Source organism: Habropoda laboriosa, unplaced genomic scaffold, assembly GCF_001263275.1.
Source record: "Habropoda laboriosa isolate 0110345459 unplaced genomic scaffold, ASM126327v1 scaffold83, whole genome shotgun sequence".
NCBI lineage: Eukaryota > Metazoa > Arthropoda > Insecta > Hymenoptera > Apidae > Habropoda > Habropoda laboriosa.
The window spans coordinates 146,470-172,276 of record NW_017100179.1 but is presented as its reverse complement, the minus strand read 5'-3'; the positions used below and the strand labels follow the sequence as shown (position 1 = coordinate 172,276).

Genomic DNA, 25,807 nt, shown 5'->3' with positions numbered 1-25,807 from the left:
GGTATATTGGTAATAACTAACACTTACACCTCGGTTCATATGGGACACCTACTAATTTGAGCTTTACATTAACATTGTTAAACACCGGCGTTGTTAAATCAAACGATTGTTTATAGATTACTTGCACCGAGTATAGTTCTTTAATGCTGAAATCTATTGAAAATTGTATGTACAAAGTTTGAAATTTTTTCGTTGATATACGCTCGTGGTTTCGCGATGATGGATTGAAATCATTTTTTAAAGTTTTTTTTAGAGTTTCTTCGTGGATTTCTTTCTAGGACCACTGCAAATGTGTCCATAGATCTTTTTGTCCGAATACTTCTGTCTAATTCATCCAACAATTTCTGGTGTTGAACTTCATTATAAATATTACAGTTTTTCTTGTATTAATTATAATAAAATATATACTTTAAATGTAATTGTTATCGAAATAAGAATTTGTGAAACGGTAAGGTGTCCCATGACTTATGGACGGAGGTGTAACTCTTAGCTCAGCTCAACTCTTGATACTCTATAATACGCGCTCTCTGATGCTCTCTCTCAATGACTCTTTCGCTCTATGAACGCTCTATCCGCGCGTCTCATGCACCCTGTTTTAATCTTTCGTTCACTCATTCTCTCTTTATGCTCTTTCACTCTTCGCGGACATTCTCAGAACTCATCCAGTAACGTCCATCCAAATTTAGTGGCCAAGAAATCTTCGTTCGCTGAATCCGCTCCAAACACTTATCATTCCCACCTCTATCGCTCGAATCTAAATATTCTTCGTTCACGCAGCTATCGTTTTTAATTAAACATTCATAGGAGATGTAACTCTTCATTCGCAGCTCTATTTTTCCAGTCCACAGACTCGTTACGATCATTCTTACAATAAGGATTCGGAAAATGTGTTAGAAAATTCTAGTGGAAGGAGAAGTACAGATGAAGGAGGTTTGGAAATTGGAGGAATGTAGGAAGAACCCGGAAAGGTGAGAAGAATGGCGAAGAGAATGACTCGGGATTCTTCTTCACCCTAGTTTTATGACAAGAAGGCAATTTCTTCGGATTTTGAAATTACAAATCGTAGAGAATTTGTGTAGGCTTTAAAATTAAAGCTGGAAAGGTGTTATTATGGTTTTAATGGTCGATCGAACATTAACTTTCGAGTATACTCTAGAAATCGAGGAAAAAATCGAGTGTCACCCAGCCGGGAATCGAACCCGCGACCTCTGATTGGCAAGCCGAGGCTTTGTCCACTACGCCAACAACTCCCTCCCTATTTTCCCTTAGAGGTTCCTTATTTGAGTACCAAGGCTCCGATCCTACAATACACTTTTTTCATCCCTTTCTTCTCTTTTTCTCTCCCGGTACTCTCTATGATAATTGTACCAGAGAGCTATTTTATTCCGAGTAAGTAGCTTCGAAGATATCCCCGGGACGTTGCATTAGAATCGATCAGGCCATTTCGCGGATTTACCGACTGCCTTCGGAATCGAGAAGGCTGGATTAACGCGGCTTAAGCTTCTCGACGACGATCCCGAGGGGAAATGGTTAGAAGAATGGAAGGATCGACAGTCTTATGGGATAATTCGGGTTTGTATCGTAGAGAGAAAGAGAGAGATTAGTTTGAAGAGTTTAAACGGATCTTTCGCATTCGATTGACCTCGGGAATGAAAATTCTCGCCAGACACGAACTCTCTTCTGCTTTGCAGCGTGCTCACGTGTGATCCGTGACACTTATTGCAACAGCCGTTCAATCCGATTGAAATTCACGACAGACGATCCCTTAGACACTTTGTTTGCAAGGAATTCCAATCCGTGGGGTTGCAGGAACACGAGATTCATAGTTTCATACCCGGCTGAGTTTGGCTACATACCCGGCTACTTTTCGTATTCCACGCGTGTCGCGGTTACGTCTATCCGTTTCCGACTCTGCCACCTTTCATTCTCTGATAATCGTGCGTAGAGGCGGTGGAGAACGGTCCTGGTATTCGAGGACAAAAAATTGTTCTGGAAGGAAGCGAGGGAAGTCAGTATTTCTCTAACAGATAAGAGATTTCCAATAGGTAACATCGAGGAAGCGAGTGTCGCGACAGGGGGGAAATATCCTGTCTGACGTCACACACTTTCTAGACGTATCTAGTTACAAAATAGGAAATTCGATTTTCATCGTTGACACTTGTCATTTTCACCGGAAGAAAAACAGACATCCACCGGTTGGCTCCTTTCGATCCGACACGCTGCGCTCTTGACGCGAACAATCGAGCTTTCCGTTGCAAGATGAACGTTCCGTGGGGATACGAGAGCGTGGAGGATCTGACGTATAGTCGGTGGAAGGAATAATTGTACGTCGAGGTTAGAGAAGTCGTAGTTCGTTTTCGTTGAAAATTGACCCTGAAGAAGTAAGTTGCTTCACGTCACAGCGTTGATGATTATAATTTGCAATGATTGAACGACGTGGACTTCGAATTTGGATTTCAACCGAGTGAAGCCTTTCGAATTTTCTGTATAGTGTAGTAGATTGTGTGAGGTTGCATTGAATCACACTCAGGAGCCAAAATGATTACCTCCTCTTTTTGATATTCTCCCAATTTTATTATAATAGCAAAGTCTAATACATGCTTGGTGCTTCATTTTTCATAAATAATACAAAATTTAATAAATTTTATTTGACAGAGTTAGCCACTTTGGTTTCTGAGTGGTGTTGGATTTATAGCCAGATAAATATAACAAAAATTAAATCTAAAGCCTTCCTAAGATGTATAGTTGGGGCCACGATATAGCGAGGTCGTAAATTAAACTCTCAAGAATCGGCATCGATTGATGTTGCGGCACTCAAGGCCGTGTGTTGCAGTCTGTTTGAGGGTTCCAACAATAAACGAATGGTAGCATATGATTTGGTACTTCAAGTAGAAAATGGTATTTCATTTACAAATGGAAAATATGTTAATATTAAGCTACACAATCTTTTTGCACTTTCTATCTGTATATAACACGAGTAGATAAACTAAGATGCTAAAGACATCAATAAGACCTTTACCTGTAACCGTACTTCCAAAAGCGGCTTCCCCCAGAGGGAGAAACCCTAATTTGTCCTAGCTGCATGCAGTTTTCAGTAAATATATTAGAATCTGTTGACTTTCGCTGGATACAAGAATTCTTCGTACGGTCCTGACAATGGTTTCAAGTACTTATCTGCTCGTATCTCTGTCAATTTTCGGGTCCCGGCAGCTAAAACATGTTTACTTTGACGTCTGACCAATTTTACGACCTCGCTATATCGTGGCCCCGACTATACGTTTCATCTAATAAACTAATCCTTTTAACTTCTCAAAAAGACTCGAGTCAGTTGGTTCAATCTCAGAGAAGCTACACTGTTCTAAAAATGGCCGGAAATTAAGGACCGCAACTCGGTTACAAGATGCAGATAGAAAATGCAAAAGGATTGTGTAGCTTTAATATTAACATATTTTCCATTTGTAAATGAAATACCATTTTCTACTTGAAGTACCAAATCATATGCTACCATTCGTTTATTGTTGGAACCCTCAAACAGACTGCAACACACGGCCTTGAGTGCCGCAACATCAATCGATGCCGATTCTTGAGAGTTTAATTTACGACCTCGCTATATCGTGGCCCCAACTATAAGTTGTGCTAACATTTAATATTTAAAAAAAATTCCAATATTTGTAATAAAGGAAATATGCAAAATTTCCCAACGAAAAGAAGAGAAATACGTCATATGGGTCGCTTGTCACTATACTTTGATACATTTTTGGTTAATATCCTATCCTGGGTTAAATTTACTTAAGTTGTGCTAACATTTAATATTTAAAAAAATTCCAATATTTGTAATAAAGGAAATATGCAAAATTTCCCAACGAAAAGAACAGAAATACGTCATATGATAACACTAACTATATTCGACGTTGTTCCTGAGAAGCTAATCATCCCCAAAAATAACAGCACGATGTAAACACTGTATAATATTTATCATTGTAACATATATATGTAAATTTTCAATATTTCGCGATGCACAAGCTCGATCCAATAAGACAGACATTATCCTCGCAAGCGATCGTCCACGATTATTCAAACTATTCGGTACCTGCGTCTTCCCTTGTCGATTACGCCGAGTTAATTCTCACGTCAGCCGAATGGAGCCCACTAGGAAGGCGACGCGTGCTTCGAATTATCCGAACGGGTAATACGCCTTAATGGGAATATAGGTTTCGAACGGAAGAGAAGTAGGCGTGTCACATCCCCCTTCGTTCCTTCTTCAGCCGCGTAATTACACTCGTTTCGTCGGTTAACCCTCTGCTACCAAGACCAAGTGTTACCCTCTTCCTCTTTATTCTCTCTTTCTTCCCATGTTCGAAAACTTTCTTGTTTACCCCGAGCGTAGTTAGTTTAATTAAAGCTCAACGCGCTCGAGCACCCTGTCAGCTTTCAAATGAACACGTCCCGCGTTACACACTGGCACGGTGTTAAATTGCCGGGAGATAACGCACCGAATCTAGCTTAAACGGCGTCTTAACACGGTGTAACATTGATTGTGAGTGGAGATCAGATAGCCGTGTTATGCACAGCCCACGTATATACGTCCAACCGACTGAATTAACGTGAAATAAGGAGAGATCACGAGAGAGAGAGAGAGAGAGAGAGAGGGGAGAGCTTGTATAGTGGCGGGAAGCTAGAGCCAAGTTAGACGTCGCCTAATGCCATTCCAAGACGCAAAGTTTCTTAGCACCGCCCTCGCTCTCTACATCCGTTTCTATTTCGCTACGTCTACGACGTCTTTCTTGCACGAGTAACGTGCATTCAAATTTACCGCTTAGAACTCGAGGGAGATAGAGTGATCTCCGAGGGTGAATTCGCTTTTCTCTGATCGTGCAAATATGGAAATGTTAATATTTATATTGCGAAGAATTGTTCTTGGTACGAAGAGAGAGGATTGTGTACGGTGTAGAGAAGAAGGTGCACACGGGACAGCAAGAAGATGGATATATATCTTTTCGCGAATTCTATTCAGTGCTTCGTTCTAACAATGTTGACGCGTGTGCACCGGTGACGAAAGCCGCTGGCGGACAATATTTGACCAGCATCCATTTCTACTACGGTAGAAATCTATGCCGAGAAAGAAATCAAGGATTCCGGATGAAATAAGTTGGCCGGGTGTACTCGCCGGGGGCGAGGTAACCGAACCTCGCGAAACTTGTACGTCGCGAGCTAATGCCATTGTAAGAGGCAAAGTTTAGCCCCCGCTTTTCCGTCCGTTCTCGCCGTATATCTTCCTCGTTCCATTCTGTTTCTCTCTCCCGAGAGTACCCCGGGCTCGCCGTGTCCGCGGGACACACACTGCGGTGTGTTGTTGCCCAGAAACATGGCCATTTCATGGTATCGTGGCACACTCGATAAAACGAATTTTCCACTGTGTACCTGGTGTTTCGAAAGTGTGGATTCGAAATGTGGAAATTAGGATTAAAATTCGATAGGTTTAAAAGGGTTGATTTTTTTTGTCAATGAGATCTAGCAGATTGTGACATTTGTGTTTATACATTTGAAACACCCTGTATGTTCTCGTTCAGTTCGCAAATTTCGAGCGAAATGGTAGAAAGAGTGAACGAATCGAGAATAGTATTATCGAGATAATGTATGTTCTCGTTCAGTTCGCAAATTTCGAGCGAAATGGTAGAAAGAGTGAACGAATCGAGAAGTATTTACGTAGTATTAAGTAACTATTAAGACGTATAGCTTGAATGGGGACGATACAGGGTGTCTCGTTAATTATGAACATCTCAAATATTCCCGCTGCCATTGAAAATAAGGGAAAATATTCCTCCAAGATCTTCTACACCTCTGAAAGATTAAGCTTTTATTATTTATATCTGTAAGCCCCGCGATTGTAACATTTCTACCTGCACCTTTGAAACACCCTGTATATTCTCATTGAGTTCACAAAGATCTCTAGTTAAACGATACAAAGTGCGAACGAATTGAAAAGTGCAGCCCTTATCTACAACAAGGTGCAATTATTAAGACGTCGCTTGAATGAGAACGATACAGGGTGTCTCATTATTAATGAACATCTACATTATTTCCGCTGCTATTAAAAGTAAAGAAAAATGTCCTCCCATGTCATCCACATTTTTTTCCAACTTGAAGTCCACCTTAAGCTCATAATTTCATAGATCGTTGAACTGGTATTAATGTCGAAACAGATGTCAATATGAAAAACAAATGTCCATGACCTTTGAATTAACCTTCAAGGGGGACATTTTTTTCTTCGTCACCAGATGTACGTCCTCAAACTATGTAAACTGTACTTACTTAGTCATTTTTTTCTTCCTTTCCATAGCAGCGGGAATAATTTAGATATCCCTGTATAAATGAGACACCCAGTGCACTATTTTAACAGGGGACAGCGACAATAGTACAGACGTTTTCTTAAACCAGGCTGAAACTTTATCGCGACAGTAGCAGTTATTCAAAGGATGAACAACAGCAGCATAAAGACGATTTCTTTCTTTCTGTTTTCCAGGCACAACGACCTGCCGTGGAACATACGCAAGTTCCTGAAGAACCAGCTGAGGGAGTTCAGGTTTGATGACCTGAGGGATAGCCATCCTTGGTCGCGTAGCGCCTGGAGCCACACGGATCTGAGAAGATTGAAGGAGGGGATGGTAGCAGCGCAGGTGAGCTTAATAATAACCGCAATAACGCGAGCCCTCCGCGAAACACATTAATCCAGAGAGAAACGCGGCCGCAGAGAAGCTGTTTCGCGGCGAATCATGGAGGTTGTACGATATGATATATTTCGTCGACGCCCGTTAGACAGCGTCCAATTTCTCGCGCCGCTCCTCCGTACGTATCTCTCCGGCATTTCGCGAGTCAGACGTTTAGCTGGAAATTTTCTCGAGGAGGAAGAAAAGGCGCGTCACGCGAAAAGCTCGATGCAACCATTTGAAACACTTTTCCCCCAAAGGTCCTTCGTTTCCATCTTTCAACTCCATTCTCTCTCTGTCTCTCCCTCACTCCCTCTCTCTCTCTCTGCCTCTCCCTTTCTCTCTGTGTTCTCTCTCTGTCTCTCTGGAGCGACGATTTATGGGCGGTCGAAAATTACGAGCCACCCGTTTCCACTTTTCTCTCCGTGGATCGAGAAAGGAATTTCCAGGCGCTGGGGTAGGTCGATGCAAGGGAAATCGAACGATAATACGTGTTCGCGTAATAGAGAGAAATTCTCCCGTTTCTCCGATACCTTCTTTTGTCCTTTCGTCTTTGGCAATTAGTCGGAGTCGAAAGCACGCGATTTTCCAGTCGAGAAAATTAAAGTCTCGCGGATACTCTTTACCTAGAGGAATCGCGTGTCGTTGTTCACGTTAGTCGCCCACCTTTCCCCGCCCCTCAAGGATCGCAATTCGAACGTAAAAATTGCTTCCGGTTTGGCATTTAAACTCCGTGCAATTATGTCGGACCGAAACGAGCCGCAAACGCGAGGATCGCGTGCCCTCGCCGCGTACTCCTCTGTCTTACGATGTTTCAATTACCCACCACCTTGCCCCTTCTTCCTTTCTCAAGCTTGTACAACGGACCGTGGATTAATTAAGACCGATGTAAACCCCTTTTCTTCTCTCACGGGGGTTTCCTCGTGACGCCGGGTAATGGCAACGCGAGACACGCCATCATCGGGAAAAATCGCGCGGGAATCGGCGAGCATTAGCGAGCACAACCCAACCGACGCTTAGAGTAACGAAGCTAACTTTGGTAATTAATTTCTCGCGGTACCCCGAGATTACGCGCTGACGAAAATTTACCGCAGACTCGACGAACGGACCACTTTCTCTCTCTCTCTGTCTCTGCTCGTTCACCCTGATATCCTTCGGATTAATCTCGGTCAGACATTTCTATTCCTGCTATCGCTATTTCGGTCTGCTTATATCCGCTACGTTTTACACGTCAAATTTTTTAATCTGAAGCTGTCTCGTTGTAGCATTTCTTTCACGAGTACTGGTATTTTTGTGAAATTCTTTTTTTACGCTTTATTTAATTGGTAAAATTTCACTCCAATTTCTAAAGTTAGACCCCGTGCAGACGAAGCCTTTTCGCAGGGATGACGCTGTGATTCGACAGATTTAACCCTGGTACGGTCTTCGGGTCTTTTTTGACCCATCGCTGTCTTCGCTTTTAACCCTTTCACTACGAAAGACGTATACAGGGCGTCTGTTTTATCTCAATACAGCGAAATATCTTTTAAGGAATTGATGTTAGGAAAAAAATGTTTATTTGTTTGGTACGAGGGAGAAAATTATGTGGTATAAATATTTTTTTGTACCGGGTATGGTGGGGGATATTTCAAAGTCAGTTTAATTTTTTTTAAATTAACAGCGAGCCAAATTAAGCTTGCGAGCCAAGTCATTTCCTGTCATGGAAGATCGTAAAATTGCGAAATACGTTCCTCACTGTCGCGTGTGTCTGTTTTATCAAAGAAAATGACTTCGTTCGCACCTCGTTGGATTCGTCTTAACATACAGTATCATATTATGTATAAAAAAATGTAGCATTCCATTGAAAAAAATTAAACTGATACCCGGTACGAAAAAAATATTTATGCCACATAATTTTCTCCCTCGTACCAAACAACTTTTGTTAAAACATTCTTTTCCTAACATCACTTCCTTAAAAGATATTTCGATGTATTGAGATAAAACGGACACCCTGTATACACACTCTCACAAATTTATCAATATATGCGTAACACCTTATTTTATTCGTTTATTTTAGTGAATGAGCATAACGATGTGCGACAGCCAGTCGCAACCACTCGCATGCGAACATCGCCGTCTATATTGATGGTTCTGTGCGGGACTGCGCCTCAGTCAAAGGGTTAAATAACTTTTGCTGTTATCACGTTCATATTCCCTTAACCAGTCAGCTGTTTTTGACGAGTGTACTCGTTATGAAGATGTGGGTGACGGGAGAATAAACGTACTCGTGCTCGAAATCTTTTATTTAGAAAAACCAGACGAGATTGGCGTCGTCGGTCGGGACCCTGGCTGCCCTCGGAACGTATCTCAAGTGTCTCCCCGCTTTCCGAGGACAGCCATCCCTTATCGGCCCGCCGCGACATCGACAGCAACGAAAGACACGTCCGTTGCGTGCGTCTCGCAGTCTCGATGGTGTTTGCAATGTGGCGCCGTGCGCGCTGCATGGGCCGCCACAAAGAAATGGCAATATTTTGTGTTACGACGAGTATACTCGTCATCGCTTACTTTTTGCGACACACTTTAGATACACACTTTTCAAAGAGGTCGCAACAGGTAACTGGTTAGCATTGTAGTAAAAGTTCATTGTCTAGTTTCATATGGCGTGCTAATAATAAAAATTGTTACACGTAAGGTCTTCGGGTCATTTTTGACCCAGTGGTCGCTGACCCATCAGCTGATCTCCCTTGCTTATTCATTCGATCATTGACGTGTTAATCGATCGTCAAGTATGCAAGTATGTGCATCTCTGTATGCGTAGATGAACGAGTGATTGACACCTGACGAACGAATCGCCAGAGAAACCGCGATACAGCGATCACCAAACGAGCAATGCCTTGAAAGAAGCGAGTGAAAGAAATGTGCAGATATTATTAACCCTTTGCACTCGGAGTGCCCCTTTTGTAAAATTAACACAAAAGCAAACTATACTATTTCATTTCAATATTCAACGTATTCTCTGTTTCACTATGTCGAACTTTATAGAGATCCCATAGATCTGCTCTCTGACTCGATCAATTATTTACCAAGCGAAGATTATTTAACGTCGCTCCTCGGTCGCCGCTCGGTTGCAAATGATTAAATACATTTCTATCTTCCACAACCCCGATTCTTACGTTATCTTTTATGCGCTACATTTGCACTCTGTAATTTTGTACCCGAAGAATAGGACAGTGCAGTACTATATTATACTCCTACGACGAACCACGAATGAAAGAAACGACAGAGGAATTGTCCATGTTTCTGATCGGTCAGCTTTTCACTTCCGGCGAGAAAGACCGGTCTCCATTTGTCCAGATGAAAAGGTAGCGTCGGGAAGAAGTTCGTGTGGCTAACGGGACGAAACGGAACGTACTACTTTCGAGAACGAACGAAAGGCCTCCATTCCGGCTTAGCAATCAAATAAATCTTTTCTTCGCTGCTTCTACTCTCTCTCTCTCTCTCTTGAGCCACTCGAAAGGCCTGATCGGAACTTTTCGTGTTTCACGAAAATGCGGGAATAACGGAGAGATCGTATACGAGAGACGTTCGACCTAGACTCGGTCAAAGAGAGAGCGGGTGGCAGGATGGAAGGAAAAAGGGGGAGAGACTATTTCGCGAAAATAGAAAATCGCCTTCTACTTCACTCGTGCTCCTCATCGTTCGAGTTCCTCTTTTGTGCTCTTTACTTTCAACGATGACATTACGTTAAACGACGGAGGGAGGAAGAAGATTGAGGTGGTAACGGAAAATTGTGATTGTTACGAGCCTCTCAGGAGTGGAGAGAGAAAGAAGAGTAAAAGGAGCAACGCTACTACGGCTAAGCGATCGAGTAAATCTCGTCGATAAGCGATTCCTTATTCGCACGGGAACTGTCTGAAGTACAAGCAACTTTAATCCGACAAATTTTCCACCGAAACTCGACCAAACTCATTATCAGGATTAACATTTCCCGTGATCACAATTTACCTTATCTTCTTCCTTCTCCTACGAGCACGCCTAACCTCGAACAGAAATCGTCCTCTTAACCATCGATTTCCAATTTCAAATCTTCCCCTTCTTGGCGAATTCAAGATTTACGAAAATAGTGGAGAACCGAAAGAGAGAAAATTTATCGTAACGTCAAGTAGTCGCTTTAAAAAGACGAAGAGGAAAAGAAAACTACGTTTATTCGTGTCCGTAAATCTCTAACGACAGAAACAACCTTTCAACGAGGGCTATTTCAGCCACGTTCACGTGGTTCCCGGGTGAAAAGACACAGCGCGAAAGGGTTTCTCGCGCGATACACGCAAAAATGATTCTTACTTTGTAAATCTTGCGAAAAAAAACCAGCCGTTTCAAGTGTCTCCAGCGTTCACGTCGCTTCAACCCTTGCGGCACCGTTCAAAGGGGAAAACTGGTCTGGAAAGGAGACCGCGCGGACAAGTAATATCGCGGGAACAAAAGTGAATTATAATTTTCACGTGTTCGTGTGTATTAAAGCACCTGTTTAAGCGGTAGCGAAACACACTTGAAGGTTGGCGCGCGGGAAATCCACCCTTACCTCCTCCTCGACGTCGCGTTCTCTAATGAAACTTGCTGCCTTGTGAAATTGCTTTCGCCTGCGAAACTCGCGGTGCTATCGTCCACGACCCTGGCCTACGTTGCATTGGTATCAGAGGAGACGCGACCACAACGAGTCTAGACGATGTATATATGTATATATTTTTGCGGAGGACGGTCGAGGGTGTTTGGTGGGGCAAGCATGAATGCCGAATTTGATGGAGCATGCCTCTATACACTGCCGCGCTTTCATTCAGTGACGTAAGACCTGACTCGACGTTGAATAACCGATATGACCCTCCATGAAAACAGCATTAGTCATGGCGACTGTGGACGTCGAATGGGAATCTACTCGGTGGAGAGATGTAAAACCTTGGGGATTTTTTAGTCGGGGTGGAATATGTGATTTCGATTATGTTCGCGCGTGCAATTACAGTGTTACACATGAGCGTGGACGTGGTATCTCTGTGAAAATTCGTTCTTTCTGTAAAAAAGTTACGCGCTTAATTAGCAGTGCGTTATAGAGTGGATGATGGTAAACAGTTTAACACGTTCGTCGCCCAGCGTGAATCGGTCGAGTTTCTCGCGGGGCCCAAATCCGATAGTCGGAGCGCAAGAACGTAAACAGAGCGATTAGCTGGAATCTGCGTTCTATGTTACCAGAAGGAGACAAATTCTCGAACACCAGGAAGCGAGAAAAAATGTAAAAAAGACGACAACATATTGTCTTAACGAACTGTTTTAACGAATACCATGCTACGTAGTACAATGTTATATTTTATTTTAAATATAAATTAATGTATAGTATAATACAGTACGTATATTTTTAATATTTTTATCTTGTATATTTTATATTTGCCGGTGCTTATTCCATTAAATTCTTGTGTTACAAATTGGATTTTTATAAATTACTTGTAAAATCCTATTTAACTTGACGAAGAAGAACGTCACCCATATCTGGGTGACGGGGCCCCCACGGAAGCATACCCACAGATATGGGTGACGTGGCGACGAACGTGTTAAATCAGTGGACTCGCGGTACAAATCACAGAATATGCAAGTTGAGGCGCGGCTCGGCCAAATTTCCCAAGGAGTGGAGGGGTAAGAGAGGGAGAGGGAGAGAGTAGAAAGAGAAGAGAAATTGTCGTAGGAGACGTCTGTTTTCTCTTTGGGGGTATTTGGGAGAATTGGATTGAACCTGGAGGTGTCGCTATGACCCGCGTAGGAGCGTCTGCCTCTAGGAGGTCCTGGAGTTTCCGCTCGCTCCGTACTGACTTTTCGCAAAGACAACGAGTGTCGTCTATACACCCGCGAAGGAGACGTCTGCTCGATGTTTGCTAGTGTAGTCTGTTTTCGGTGATTTCCTACAGCGAAAAGCCGTCTTTTATATGTTTTAGGAAGGCTAGACCTAACCAATCGAGTGGGTCAAGCCTTTTCGCAGGTTTGGGGGCGCGCGAGCCGCTGTCCTAATTAGTCGAGAAAACGGTTATGTTACAGTGTCCGATTATTGCTCGACAACGTCTAGGTATACTTGTAACTAATTTTTCGGTGTATGAGAGCTCCGTGTTTCTCGAATGCATGTTTGCAATATTTTTTTATGTTTGAAAACACTTCAAAATACGATAAAACTTGGAACAAAAAAATGATCATTTGTGGATTTTTGGTATAATTGTTTAGTTATTGATTAATATGTACTCGTTGTGGGGTATATTTTAAAGCAAGGGATGAATACAAAACAGTACAAATACCGGGCATCTTTTTCTCAACAGCGAAAGGGTTAACCCTTTGCAATCGAGCGACGACTGAGAAGCGACGTTAAACAATTGTCACTTGATAAATTGTTAATCATGACAGAGAGATCTATGGATCTCCGTAAATTTGTTCGCCATAGCAAAATAGAAGGTACATCGAACATTAATAAAATAGTATACTTTATTTCTACGTTAATTTAAAAAAAATTTCAAAGAACATCCGATTTACGACCTTTTTTACAGCAAAAAGACCTCAACAGTCTAATATACAAGGTAGACTGTGGCTGATGCTACAGAATGATTCTGTATGAAAAAATAAACCGAAAGTAAAAAATAAAATTTTTTCATAAAAATCTGAATTTTCAAATTTTGATCAAATTTACACTCTGTCGTTCTGTAAAATGTGTTAAAAAAAGAATATGCTATGTGTGATTTAAAAAATATCAAACCGATCCTGAAGCTTCCTTAACACTTGCGCCTCCATCTTACTTAACCCTTTCGGCAGACTTGAATGCGTAACAACTTCCTACAGACCTCTCTATTGAAATTTCTCTGTCCATCCTTATCTACATACTCCACATTCCCCATCCTCCTCATTTTCACACTTTAACTACACCAACAGTATCGATCCAGCATCCAAACACCGAAGTATCGGTGTTCGCAATTATCACGAATATCCCCTCGGTGTTACAAGTAAAAGTTAAATTGAGCATGAGAATCTTTACCTCGTTGCCACCTGAAATCCAACTACGTTCGTTCCAATTCATCGACACAAATTTGTTTATCGATAAAGTTCCCTCCCTCGACGAATATCCCTCTCGTAATTGTTCGAAAGTCCGCAACGTTTCTTGCCTCGTTCGAACACCGGTGCTGCCTTAACTCCCTTTACCACCTGGCTTCCCCAGCCGCCTCCTACGTGCTCCGGCAATTCATAACTACACCCGTTCCGGCGCTATTCTCGTAATTAGTATTCCCTTTTAATTACGGTATTAATTAAATTGGGCCATGCCGTTCCTACCTGTCTATGTACGCGTGTGTGCAGCAGCGTAAGAAGCTTATTTGAATTTTGCCCCCTTGCCGTGTCACATCTTGGCATTAGCACACCGGGAGGAAAGTAATGGAGTGGCCTTCTCGAGCTTCGACCTCAACGTTCACGTGACTTTTCGGACGATGGCTTGCTCCTCTTTATCATACCGCTGTTAGGCCACCGCGTTTGCCATGATCGTGTCTAGACGAGCTTCTAATAGACGAAATCAGCAGGGGGATCGTTTTGCTAACGAGTAGCCGGAGGCAAGGTTGTTCCGTCGCGCAGGTACGGAACGCGTGGGGTCTTCGTTGACCGGGTTTATGGCACGCTCGCACTCGAAAGACGCTTCGTAGCTCCGCGGAAAAATAAGTAATTTCTTACAGAACAATGCCTTTTCCGCGTTCTCCATAACCGAAGACGTGTCATAAACCAGGGTTCCTGAAGGGTCACTCTCGACCGAGGGTTGACCTGGCGGGAATTTCCGACACGTCACGGAAGGACAGCGAAGATGCCACGCACCCGCAGGTATGGCCCCACTCCTTCCAAGGAAAAGCGCGCTAAGGGCGCAAGGGAAGGCTGGGTGACACCTAAGGGGCACGTTGATTGGTAATTTCTGCATACCTAACCAATCAGCGTGCCTTTCTTACACAAGGGCGCAAGGGAAGGGTGGGTGACACCTAAGGGGCACGTTGATTGGTAATTTCTGCATACCTAACCAATCAGCGTGCCTTTCTTACATTTGGCGGGGGTGTCACTGGGGACTGCAGAAAAATTCGGGGATCGAGAAAGACATTCGCAAGGATTCTCCAGCCGTTCAACGAGACACAACTAGGAGTCGCGATCGAATACTCGAGTTTAAAACAAGTCGTCGATCGTTTCGTGACGCACTCTAAATTTTTCTAACGTTCCGAGCAAGACAAAACTTCGAATTAGTTACCTAAGATTAAGTTGGCGGGTAACAGTCGTGAGCGCGAACATTTTGAATAATCAAAGGAGAACGCGACGCGACAAAGGTACCTCTGGACATTTTCAAAGGTCCTACGGAGGGGAATTTTCTTAGCCAGCTTTCTTCAGTTCTGTCTTACTGTCGGCGTCGATCTAAGGGTATATGCAGTATATTCACTTTTACCCGACACAAACGGAGGGCGCAGATGTCGCTGCCACGGATGGAACTCCATTTCTGACGTCTTAAAGTTAAACCCTCCCGGATAAAACGGAACTACCGGAGCCGCTGACGGTTCAAAGAAAATGGAGACGAGTAGAAACAGACTGGGACCTTGGTTTCTTTCTTTCTTCTTCTTTTGTTACAATCTCTCTTCGGAGAACGATCTACCGTATGGTCGACGTTTATCGTGCAGGATCGACCGTTTATCGAATTCTGTATGGGGAGATCGTAGGGAATGTGCAAGTGCGAATGAAAGTGACGAGTTGGGCAAATATGAGGAAGGATAGAGAAAATTAATGTAGAGTTTCTGGAAGTGACGTGGTGCAAATGATTACTCGCAAAGCGGGTAACAATATACTGATTTAAACGTAATGCTTAAACTAATTTCAAATGTAAACTACATGATGCGCGTGCAGAGGTCTACGATAACTCCCTTAAGTGTAACGAAGCGTTTTCTTTGCGTTATTTCAGAATTTTTTATGAGGAACTTATGAAAGTTACTGCAACCCTGTTTTTTTCTGCATACTTAATAACATTTCGATTACACTTTCAATTTTTTTGACGGCACCTAATTGTCGGACATTAGTTATATCTGCAATAATTGAAACGCTACCGAGCCGTTATTCTGCGTATCTCCCAGAGGAGGCGAAAGGAATGTTTTTTTCTGCATACTTAATAACATTTCGATTACACTATCAATTTTTTTGACGGCACCTAATTGTCGGACATTAGTTATATCTGCAATAATTGAAACGCTACCGAGCCGTTATTCTGCGTATCTCCCAGAGGAGGCGAAAGGAGTAAAAATAAGTTTTCAACGCGTTTCAATCGCGTGTGCACAGGTAGAGAGATTTATTTAAGAGAAACCTTAAGCGTCCGGTGCTAGGGGAACTCCCCCTACAAGTAAACAGGACAACTGTTAATGCCCGTGGTTGTGGCGATGAACTTTTGAGCTTTGTGGATGTTTGCACGATGTTGTGCCGTCTAGATACTGGTTCGAAGGACCACCCAAATGATTGATGTGAGTGATGTGAGCTGGTTGCTCCTTGGTTCTCCTTGTTCGTGGTGGTTAAACGACTACTCGACGACTCACTCTCCCACGTCGCGTCTCGGACGTCCGTGAGAAGCATTTTCGTTGGGACACGCTGATTGGTTAATGGTTAACGATTGCATTTGCCAATCAGCGTGTCTGCCAATCTTAGCGCGCTGTCACCTTGGAAGGGTGGGAGACGGTCGCGAGGGGTGGGCGGAAGGTCCCAAAAATCTGGAATTTCCTCCAGGTGAGACTAATCGGCAAGCGGACCGTTACATACAGATGTGCCGTTCGGAAATTCGTGGTTTATGGTATGTTCGTAGGCTATTGAGCGCGAGGGACACAAATTACTAAAAATCTGGCAAAGCAATTCTAGTGACCCTCGCAGGAGGCAATGGGACCCGTGCAAGCAATAAACGAAAATCCTGAACTGAAAAATAACCGTTCCCGATCGATCGTACCATAAACCGTTTCTACAGAAAACCTAACAATAACACTTATCTACATTCAAGGGCTGTTTTCACCCCGAAGAATCAAAAAATTACCCGACACTTCTCTCGAGGTTCCCTACAAACCTGCAAAGTTTAAAAAAAGATCGGTATTTCCCTCGTCAGTTCGATAGTTCAGTGGTGTGATAAAGTAGCACGATTACTGTTTTCACCCCGAAGAACCGAGAAAGGGCCAAGGAAAGAAAGAATTGCCCGATTCTTCTCTCGAGGCCCCCTACAAACCCGCAAAATTTCCAAAGAATCGGAATTTTCAGCTTAGCAAATTTCCCCCGTCAGTTTGATAATTCAGCGGTGTGACAAAGTGGCACGATTACCACCATTGTCATTGGGTTCGCAGTGCGCCTTTGAATCAGGATACACGGTAAAGCGACCGTCTAATTTTACAGGACATTCCTCAACGTCAGCGTGTCCCTCAAGGTATTCAGTTTGCTTACATCGAGACGAAAGGGGTGGCTAGCCCGGTTATGTCCACCGAGACGAACGCGCGTATGTATGCACGTATGCATAATATACATAGAGTTGGTGTATAGAGGATCGTAGCAGACCGGTCTCGGCATGATCCATCACTGTCTCGGTTAATTCAGACGGAGAGAGAAGGCATCCGTCGCGAAAAGGTTACCAAGCATTGATCGTTGCCCCTTAGTGGACTCGAAACCTCCTATCTTTACCCTCTTGCATGACAAACCTGTGTGTAGCCGATGTTACTTTGCGCGAAATAGAGTTAACTGTCACGTACACTTCTCTGTTCAATTACTTAACTGGAATTGTAAGTGATACGGTTGTCGGTTACTGGGAAATTCGCGACTGTGAAAAGTGACGTTTCTGCTGTGGAAATGTGTGCAACTCTCTCATATATTTCTTTACACGCAATTTCGTTCCATCGTCGTCACAGCCTCGTGTGATCGTAGGTATAGTACTGCGCTGAGAAGATGACTAGGCAGAGTGTTTTGCATTCTCACTTTATTAGCTCCCCTACCGTCACACGCATTGTTTCCATCGCCGTCTTCGACCAACAGCGGGGACGCGCGTGATGGTAGAGAAGCTAATAGAGTGAGAACGCAAAACACTGTGCCCAGTCATCTTTTCAGCGCAGTACAATATCTTCATCAATCGTAGCCACCGAAGAAACATTGCAGGAAACCGAGTGAAAATCGCTCTTTATTGCTATTTTCCATGAATATGGAGGCTCCTCGACACCATACTCGATCATCCTGAGCTAATATTCGCCTCTGAATGCCCTAAACGCACTTCAATTCTCTCTTCTCTCCCTCAACACTTTCGGGTACATTTTCACACTCGGTAACACTCAGCCGAAAGTCTCCTGTTTCTTTCAAAAATACCGAGGAGACCTGTGCAACCCTCAACGCAACGTAGATGCCTCCATCCTAAACTGAGCCCTGAATTGTAGTTGGCGAAGAAAAATTTGAAGGGATCAAGGGAAAATCGAGTTCTTACTCCTTCTCATAGAAATGGAGACTCTCGATCACACAATTGTAGACTAGAACGTGAAATGTCTTAAAGACTCTGTTACAGAATGAAATATACACGTTCCAGTGAACGTGGTGATTGATTAGGTGTGAAAAAAGCGGTGAGAAGAAATCAGAGAAGAGGATAGGTGATTGGACATTAAGGAAACCCGGTGGAATGAGAAAGCGAGGGTGAAAAAGGCTTGCAAAACTGAAGGGAAACGGGAAAAAGCCCCAAAGGAAAGAAGGGTAGTGAAAGGGACCGAGATACATCTTCGAATGGTTTATGGCAGAATCAGAAATTTGTTACGGTCTCGGGGTTAAGGTCGGACAGGAGTGATCTATTGCTTCGTAATTTCACCGACCAATTCGTCCACGCAACGATAACACCACATACACCAAATTATCGCAACCAAAGCGATATTTCCTCCGTAAACTTAATTTCTCGCGAAAACGAAAGGAACATCGGAACGTCGTCTGTTTCGCGTTTCTGACGCGAGCCACATGGGACCAGAAGCAGAATGCAGAAGTCTGCACGCGGCGTTAATGCATCGAAAATCTAGAGCAGCGTACAAGCGTTTTCGATTGTACCCTGGAGGCATCCGACTGCATTCCGAAAGTGAATTCCGCTCGATTCGAAATAACTCGAGTGTGCACCATTCAGAACGTTCGATCTTCGGGAAACTCGCGAGTACCGGAACTGCCGGTAGACGCGCGGCGAGAGAAAAGGACGGATCGGTGTGTCCGTTGGAAAAAAAAATTCGAGATACCAGAATGGAGGACGTCTGTCTCGCACCTGAAACCATCCGTCGAATTACTCTTCCGTGAAATGTCGAACAAAAGACGACGAGCGTTATCGCGGCTTAGAAAAAAACGAAGAGTCGCGTGCCCCTCGAGAGACTTTTCACCGAGCTACGCAAACGTTTCTTCTAATTTCATAAAACCTGCCTGTCACCGGTCGTGTGTAAGCACGTCTTTAAAGTGGGACAACGCGACGGACGACGCGATTATATCACGGCCGTGCGGGGTGAATATTTTTACAAACGTCTGACCTAAAACCCGACCGTGACTGCTGCTCGATTTTGCGCAAAGCGGTGTAGAGAGAGAGAGAGGTAGAGACAACCGTCTCTCCATATACACGGACGCGTTTTTATAAACGTCTGACCTAAAATCCCAGGTGAGCCGACTTCTCTAACGAGACACCTTCGCGACGTTTCTGAAAAACTTCCGAAAACACTGCTGGGGTGAAACTGTGTAGGGCTGGAAGGAATGATAGCTGGAGGAATGCAGGTCTTGTTGGTCGTAGTGTAGTGTGGCCAGCTTTTCTAACAGAATCGTAAAAAGAGGATACGTACATTTGTTACTGGTCGAAATGGTCACACCTTGTACCGTTCGCGTATCGTGTGACTGTCGATTTTAAGACGAACGGTGATCTGCGTCTAACTAATCACGCAAATCGATTTGCTTTTTATCGTATAATTAAACTAATGTAGGAGAGTCTGGGATGGAGAGAGGTTTGGCGGAATCAGATGATAAAGGCGAGAGACGAGACAGTTTTACTTCTAATAAATAACTAATAATGTATTCTACACGGACACGAGTCCTATTTTCAACAGCGCTCCTTCAATATACTTTTCTCACGCAAAGTTCGTTTCCCACACACACTATTTTTCCACAAGCTATCCGTTTTAAACCTTCCCTTGACGAGGGCGTTTCTTCTCTCCGCCAATTAGGACTGTTCTCGAACGTACCCCTACGACGTTCTCCTTCTACCGCGATTTTTGGCGGAAAAACCGTTTCACCCGGGAACCTCGCTTTCCGTCCTTTACTTCTGGTGACCAGATTTATGGCACGTCTTACCCACGGTCACATCGCCACCATAAACCTGTCCAAACCCTAAATTTTGCCTACACTAATGAAATTTTAACAGTAAATATAACAAGGAAATTGGGAATAGTTGTCGTTACGATGTATCTGTATATTTGGAATCACTGTGCATTGTAAGTTGCATGAAAATTTCCAGAAAAAAGTTAACAATTTTAAGAATCTCTTAACGAACATCTTATCATTCAAATCAATCGAAAAGAGGTAAAGTGCAACATCCATTTCAAATCCGTAAAGAATTGGTAGCAGATTCACTATCGATATAAATTGGCAGGTGATTCCAAACTTCTGGCCGGTAGTATATATTTGGTATGTCGGCGAGGGTGTAGTTGTAGGTGTGTTTCAAGTGTAGACGATGATTGGTGGAGGTTGACAGAATTTCACTTTAGGGATTGTGGGTGTGGAAGAATAAAGTCATAAAGTCGGTAGATCTGGTAATTCATGCCGACTAAAATCCCGAAAGTGGAAGCGAATGGAAACCTTTTCCTTACGCGGTGCTGCGACATCGGTTGGCCAAATGTCTTTATCGTTGCTACGTGCCTTATTTCAGGGTGTCCAGGATTTGGGAAGAGTAGGATTTAGCAGATGGTAAAAAATGTTAAAATGAGTTATGGTTCGTTACCGAACACACCTCAACTGTGAGATCGAGGCCTCTACAGTTATCGAAAAGAGCAATACAGAGAGGAAATTGAGAGAAAGCCTTGGCTATGAACGTGGAATTCCTGCTTGTCAGCTGGAGATCGTGAATTCTCGATTCCCACTTGGTCTCTCAAATTTAGAAACGCACGAAGCACAATAGATACCAAGTAGGATACCTAAGCGACAATGTTTCGGTCAAGACACGAGGCGCGGACAGTCTGGAGAGCAAGAAGCTAGCCTTTTTTCTTTCTTTTTAATATTTACTTTGCCTTGGATGGACGAAAAGAAGCCCGCTTGAGAGAACGCGAAAACATATTTAGGCCTTATTTGAGAGAATGAACTTCGAAGCTGTTTCGTGTATAAATCTTGGAAAGCACCACCCTCGAATACGGAGGATTCTGCTACTATTTATATCAGCTTGTACCACCAAAAACCTTAAAGTCGTATCTTTAGAAGCGTCACAAACGAAACCAAGCGAAATGAGATCGGAGTACTGTTGTATTCCGGGTAACAGAATGTGTACAACACTTTTAAAATCTTACCAAGAAGTTCGTTCAAATTTCTAACACGTTGTGAGTCTCACGAAGATATTGCTAATAATAATTTACGCCGCCTTTGAAGTTGCTACATTCATAGGGATTGGAAAAGAACGTGAAAGGGACTAGAGAGGGGTTGAGGTAAGAGGTCTAGGAAAGTGGCAAAGGTCCTAAGTGACTAATGTCCAGTCACACATCATAAATTAATAAACAGTCCTTTCCAACCGTCTTCCTAGCCCCTAACAAATTCCTTCCCTATCATAAAATAGTTCGAGTCGCTCCCTGGTCATGTTTCCTATCCCTTTCCCCTTTCCGGGTTTTCCCTAAATTATTTCAACTTTTGCACACCACCCTCACCCTCACGTTCTCCTTCCACTAGTTTCCTAATGTCCAATCACACCTCCGCATTTTTCGAGACCTTCTTTTCCACCACCTTCAACGTCCAACCAATCAGAACACACACCGACCTAATATATACCCACGCACCACCACAAATAAAGAGAGTTCAAAAATATTCTGAGGGAGAGAACCTATTATTCACCATCACCACACCAACTACTAGAATTTCGCCCTTCCGGGATTAACACATCGGGAGCGCAACGATACGAACTGAGAACGAAGCTGAAACCAGTCTCGTTCACGAGTAGAGTATCGTACAACTAATAACAAAACTACAAAATGTTCGACGAAATGAGTGTTTGCAATGCGCTGGCGTTTACCAAAGATTGCATCCAACAGTGCATTCACATTAAAATTCTCTCCGTCTCTGCACAGCACTTTAATCGTTCCCCGATTCGCTGTCCTCTAGGTGGAGAAATACGCGGGAAAAATAAACACCCTGTACGAAAGTCGAGATGAGGTAGCAAGATGCAATTACGCGGTTTTCCCGGGTAAGAAGCGCGGGCTCGGCCGTTAATTAAGAATAAATTCTTGTCGCCCGGTGAAATTGCCTGGTAACAGGCCGTGGACACGGGATGAAAGGGGCGGCGAAGGTGGTGGACAGAGGGGCGGGAGGGTTGATTGCGTTAACGGGAAATCAAAAGTTCCGGAGGACGCGGTCGTTTACTAGGGACGTGCACGTTTACGTTCCCCGATCCAGAGGGCTGTTCAAAGTTTCTCCCACCCTTTTTCCACCCATCTCCGGCTCCTTTTTCACCCGGGATTAAATTATTGCCGTGTCGCAATTAGCCCCCGGGGGCAAAGAGCACGGCATTCATCGTGCTTTAAGCCGCGGCTAGCAAAATTCTAGCCGTAAAGATTCTCCGCCGGCGGGGTAATGAAGTCCTTCGCGTAAGGGAAACGGAGAAAAGTGTCGCGAGTCACGCGGCGAAACCGCCCCTCGCTCGCTCGCTCCATGGGAAAGAGAGAGAGTTTGTGAAAAAGAAATGGAGTGAGAGAGAGGAAAGAAAGCAAGATAGCGCAAGGTAGACGAGTTAGTAGCAGTCGCTGATTTACGAAAACTCCACGACAACGTCACGCTCTCGACGTACATTTCATCCTAGGCGTTGTTGAAAATAAAACTTCGCTGCCGGCTGTGGTGTACAGGGTGTTTCGAAAGTGCGTGTGTGTAGGAATTTGTGTAATGGGGCGGGGAAAGAATTGTGACAAGAATTGGTCAATTTGGAGCTCGATAGATGTGTACACCCCTAATTCGCTAAAAATGTAGAGGGTTTTCGCCCTACTAATTTACAGCGTTTTTCTCGTAAACGGTAGATTTGTGAGGAAAATAGAAGAGGACGAAGTTTAATTATTTTCTATGCACATGTTACGGAACGGGCCGTAAAAATTCCAGAAATGTGTTTGATGTCGTTTTATTTAATGTTTAGTTCGAACGGGTGTCGTTCTAGGTGTATGGTTTCAGACTGTGGCGGGTACGTCGTCGTCAACAAACCCTTACCGAACCTCGTTCTATTCTTCCACGCGAACTTTTTCTTTTCCAACTGCTTCAGATTTTAGTTTCCGTTCTTTTGTCTCTCCCCGGATTAAGACTTGCCTTCGTCCTCGAGTGGCCTAAGAAGCGCACATGTGGCATCCAGGTTCGCACGAGGACGAACGAATTTTCCGTTTCCACCACTTTCTCCACTTCTATCTTTATCTATCGCTACCCTGTCCTCCCTGTCCTAACAATATAAAAACCCAGTACGCCTACACCTCCGGACAGTTTTTCCTTTACCGACCATCGCGACGTACCCGCCGAACCGCTGCCGCCGGGACAAGTAACAAAATAAACGATTCTATTTTCTGGACCAATTGTACGCCTATACGTCTATATACTTATACGTTAATAAATTGAGGTGAAAACAGGGTAACGACGTTCCTCACCCATCTCAAGACTATCTATCGACCATGTGCAGGTACGTCGGTTTTATACTAGTTTTGGCACCTTGCTTCTGTAGGCATTTTGGGACGGTTTATGGCTTGGCCTGCGCCTCTTGGCGAGTGACAAGCACCAGACCCGAGTACCCATCGGTTCGGCCCAGCGATATCTTTGCCATTCGACGAGAGTCGGTTCTTAGTTTCGGTAATAGACGGACGCCGAAGAGTCCGAAATAAACTACTTTGCACGACATCCTGATTTGAGTAAAGTTCATTAGACCACCTCCTACACTTCCGACCAATCAATGGTCAGGAAAAGGGCCTGGAGTCGAGCGTCGCTTCGTGGATTTTTCCCGACTTCGCCCCCTTCCTACCTGTGGCGGTTGCTTGGCGTTTTGGTTTATAATTATAAAGGTGTTTGGTTGTGATAATAATAATATCTAATAATAATGTTAATAATAATACAATAATAGTATCTAATAATAATAATAATAATGTTAATAATAATTTTTTTCAGGGGAGACCGGGGCTAGTTTTTCAATTTTAAATTTTTAATAAATTATGCGGGCGAATTATCATTATAATTGTTGAATGGATATTCCACGAGCTTACTTATCGTTTAGGCGTTTTCGTTCTTTCTAAGTTTGAACACGTGCGTCATTGGTTAATGAGTATATTAATGAGTATTAAGGAGTAATAAGACACATATTTGACTACCTGATTAACCCTTGTGTCAATAACAGGTACCCCTGTACCCTTTCCCTCGTTCTCACTTCAAATATTTTCTCTTCCCGGTAAAAGATTTGAATATCCGACCAGGTCGTTGTTATTTGACACACTTCCTATCCGTATTTGTCTCAAGTTTAGAATATGATTATCAGAAAACTACTAAAATTGGACGATAAAGTAAACGACAATTATGGTTATTGACATAAGGGTTAAATAATTAAAGTTGATTTAATACGATAGCAATTAAGGTATTTCAACATTTTTCTAACCTTCCATATTACACGAAAGCGTTAGTCGAGGCGAGTTCAACGACCTGCAACGAACTCATTATCAAACTGAATTTCGTGCAAATGTTAGGTATGGCGTAATCAACGACACACTGTTTGGTCCTCATTTTTACGACTGTACCTTAAATTAAACTAGATATTTACAAGTTTCGTCGTATCTACTCTGTGTACAACGAGATTCCAGACTGTCTCGCCCTTTTAATAATTTTTTAACAACTATTTACGTTTACTTCACATACGGTAAGCGTCCTAATACTCACGAACGACGGTGTACGTAACAAGTTACTCGATTTTCCAGCCGTTCCGTAGGAATTTCCATCGATACGGTTATACGTACGATCTCGAGTAGCGCGTAAATTCTTGTAAGGGCGCGTTACGATCGCGATATCCCGAGAAATCGAAGAGTCTTATTCCCGTGAATCGACGTTCTCCGCGATGGTAATCGCATCGAACGGCGTGCTTCCGTTTGACGCTTAACAACGATGGAGAAGGATTTTTATGGCAGCTCAGGTTCACCTCCCCCAAGAGTATCCGATTCATCGGTTTCATTTACCTACCGACCAATCGAATTGCACACGATTTACGAACCATTCGTATCGCCAATTATTTCAAATTCAACCCTTCCCTTTTTTCCCGTATCTACATACCAAACCGCGGCTACTTTCATTCCGTCTGACAGCGAATCGCGATGAGAAATGAACGTTCACGCCAGTTTATCCCTATTACGGTACATCGAAATGAGTTATCGCGTAAATTCCATGTTTACGCCCTGGTATTTCGATCGCGCGATTACGATCAGACAGGGATGTAGTTTTACATAGGAATTATTTCAAATATACCGAGTCACGCGATCGAACGAGAAAATTTCGTTCGACCCTTTGACAGTCTGATATAATTACGAATTAGAGTTAATTATTGCGGCACGAAAATATTACAATATATTTCGCGTCGCGCTCTCCCGGTAAATTAATGTCCGGAGAGTTCACTAAAATCGAGTGTGTTATAATTGTGTGCGCTTCGAAAGCTGAGCGAGTTCTTTTTTTCGAGTGTGTATGTTCGCTCGTTTATTAACCAGGTGTGCGTTGTGATTGGTGGTTCGAATGTGGAGGACGTGGTGGAAGTGTGTGGTGATTGGTTTTTCGGGATGCTTGAGGGGTGTCTGTCTGATGGTGTGGAAGTGGGGAAATTATTGTTAGATTTG

At 43.4% G+C, this 25,807-nt stretch overlaps 1 protein-coding gene across 1 annotated transcript in view; it reads left to right on the top strand.

Moving 5' to 3' along the window:
* Nucleotides 1-921: 921 nt before the first annotated feature.
* Nucleotides 922-25,807, top strand: part of LOC108579000 (dipeptidase 1) — a 97,966-nt gene continuing 73,080 nt past the window's right edge. Inside the window, exons 1-2 of the mRNA XM_017942425.1 lie at nt 922-968; nt 6,524-6,677. Coding sequence (XP_017797914.1) covers nt 922-968; nt 6,524-6,677 — 201 coding nt within the window. The remainder of the gene's footprint in view (nt 969-6,523; nt 6,678-25,807) is intronic.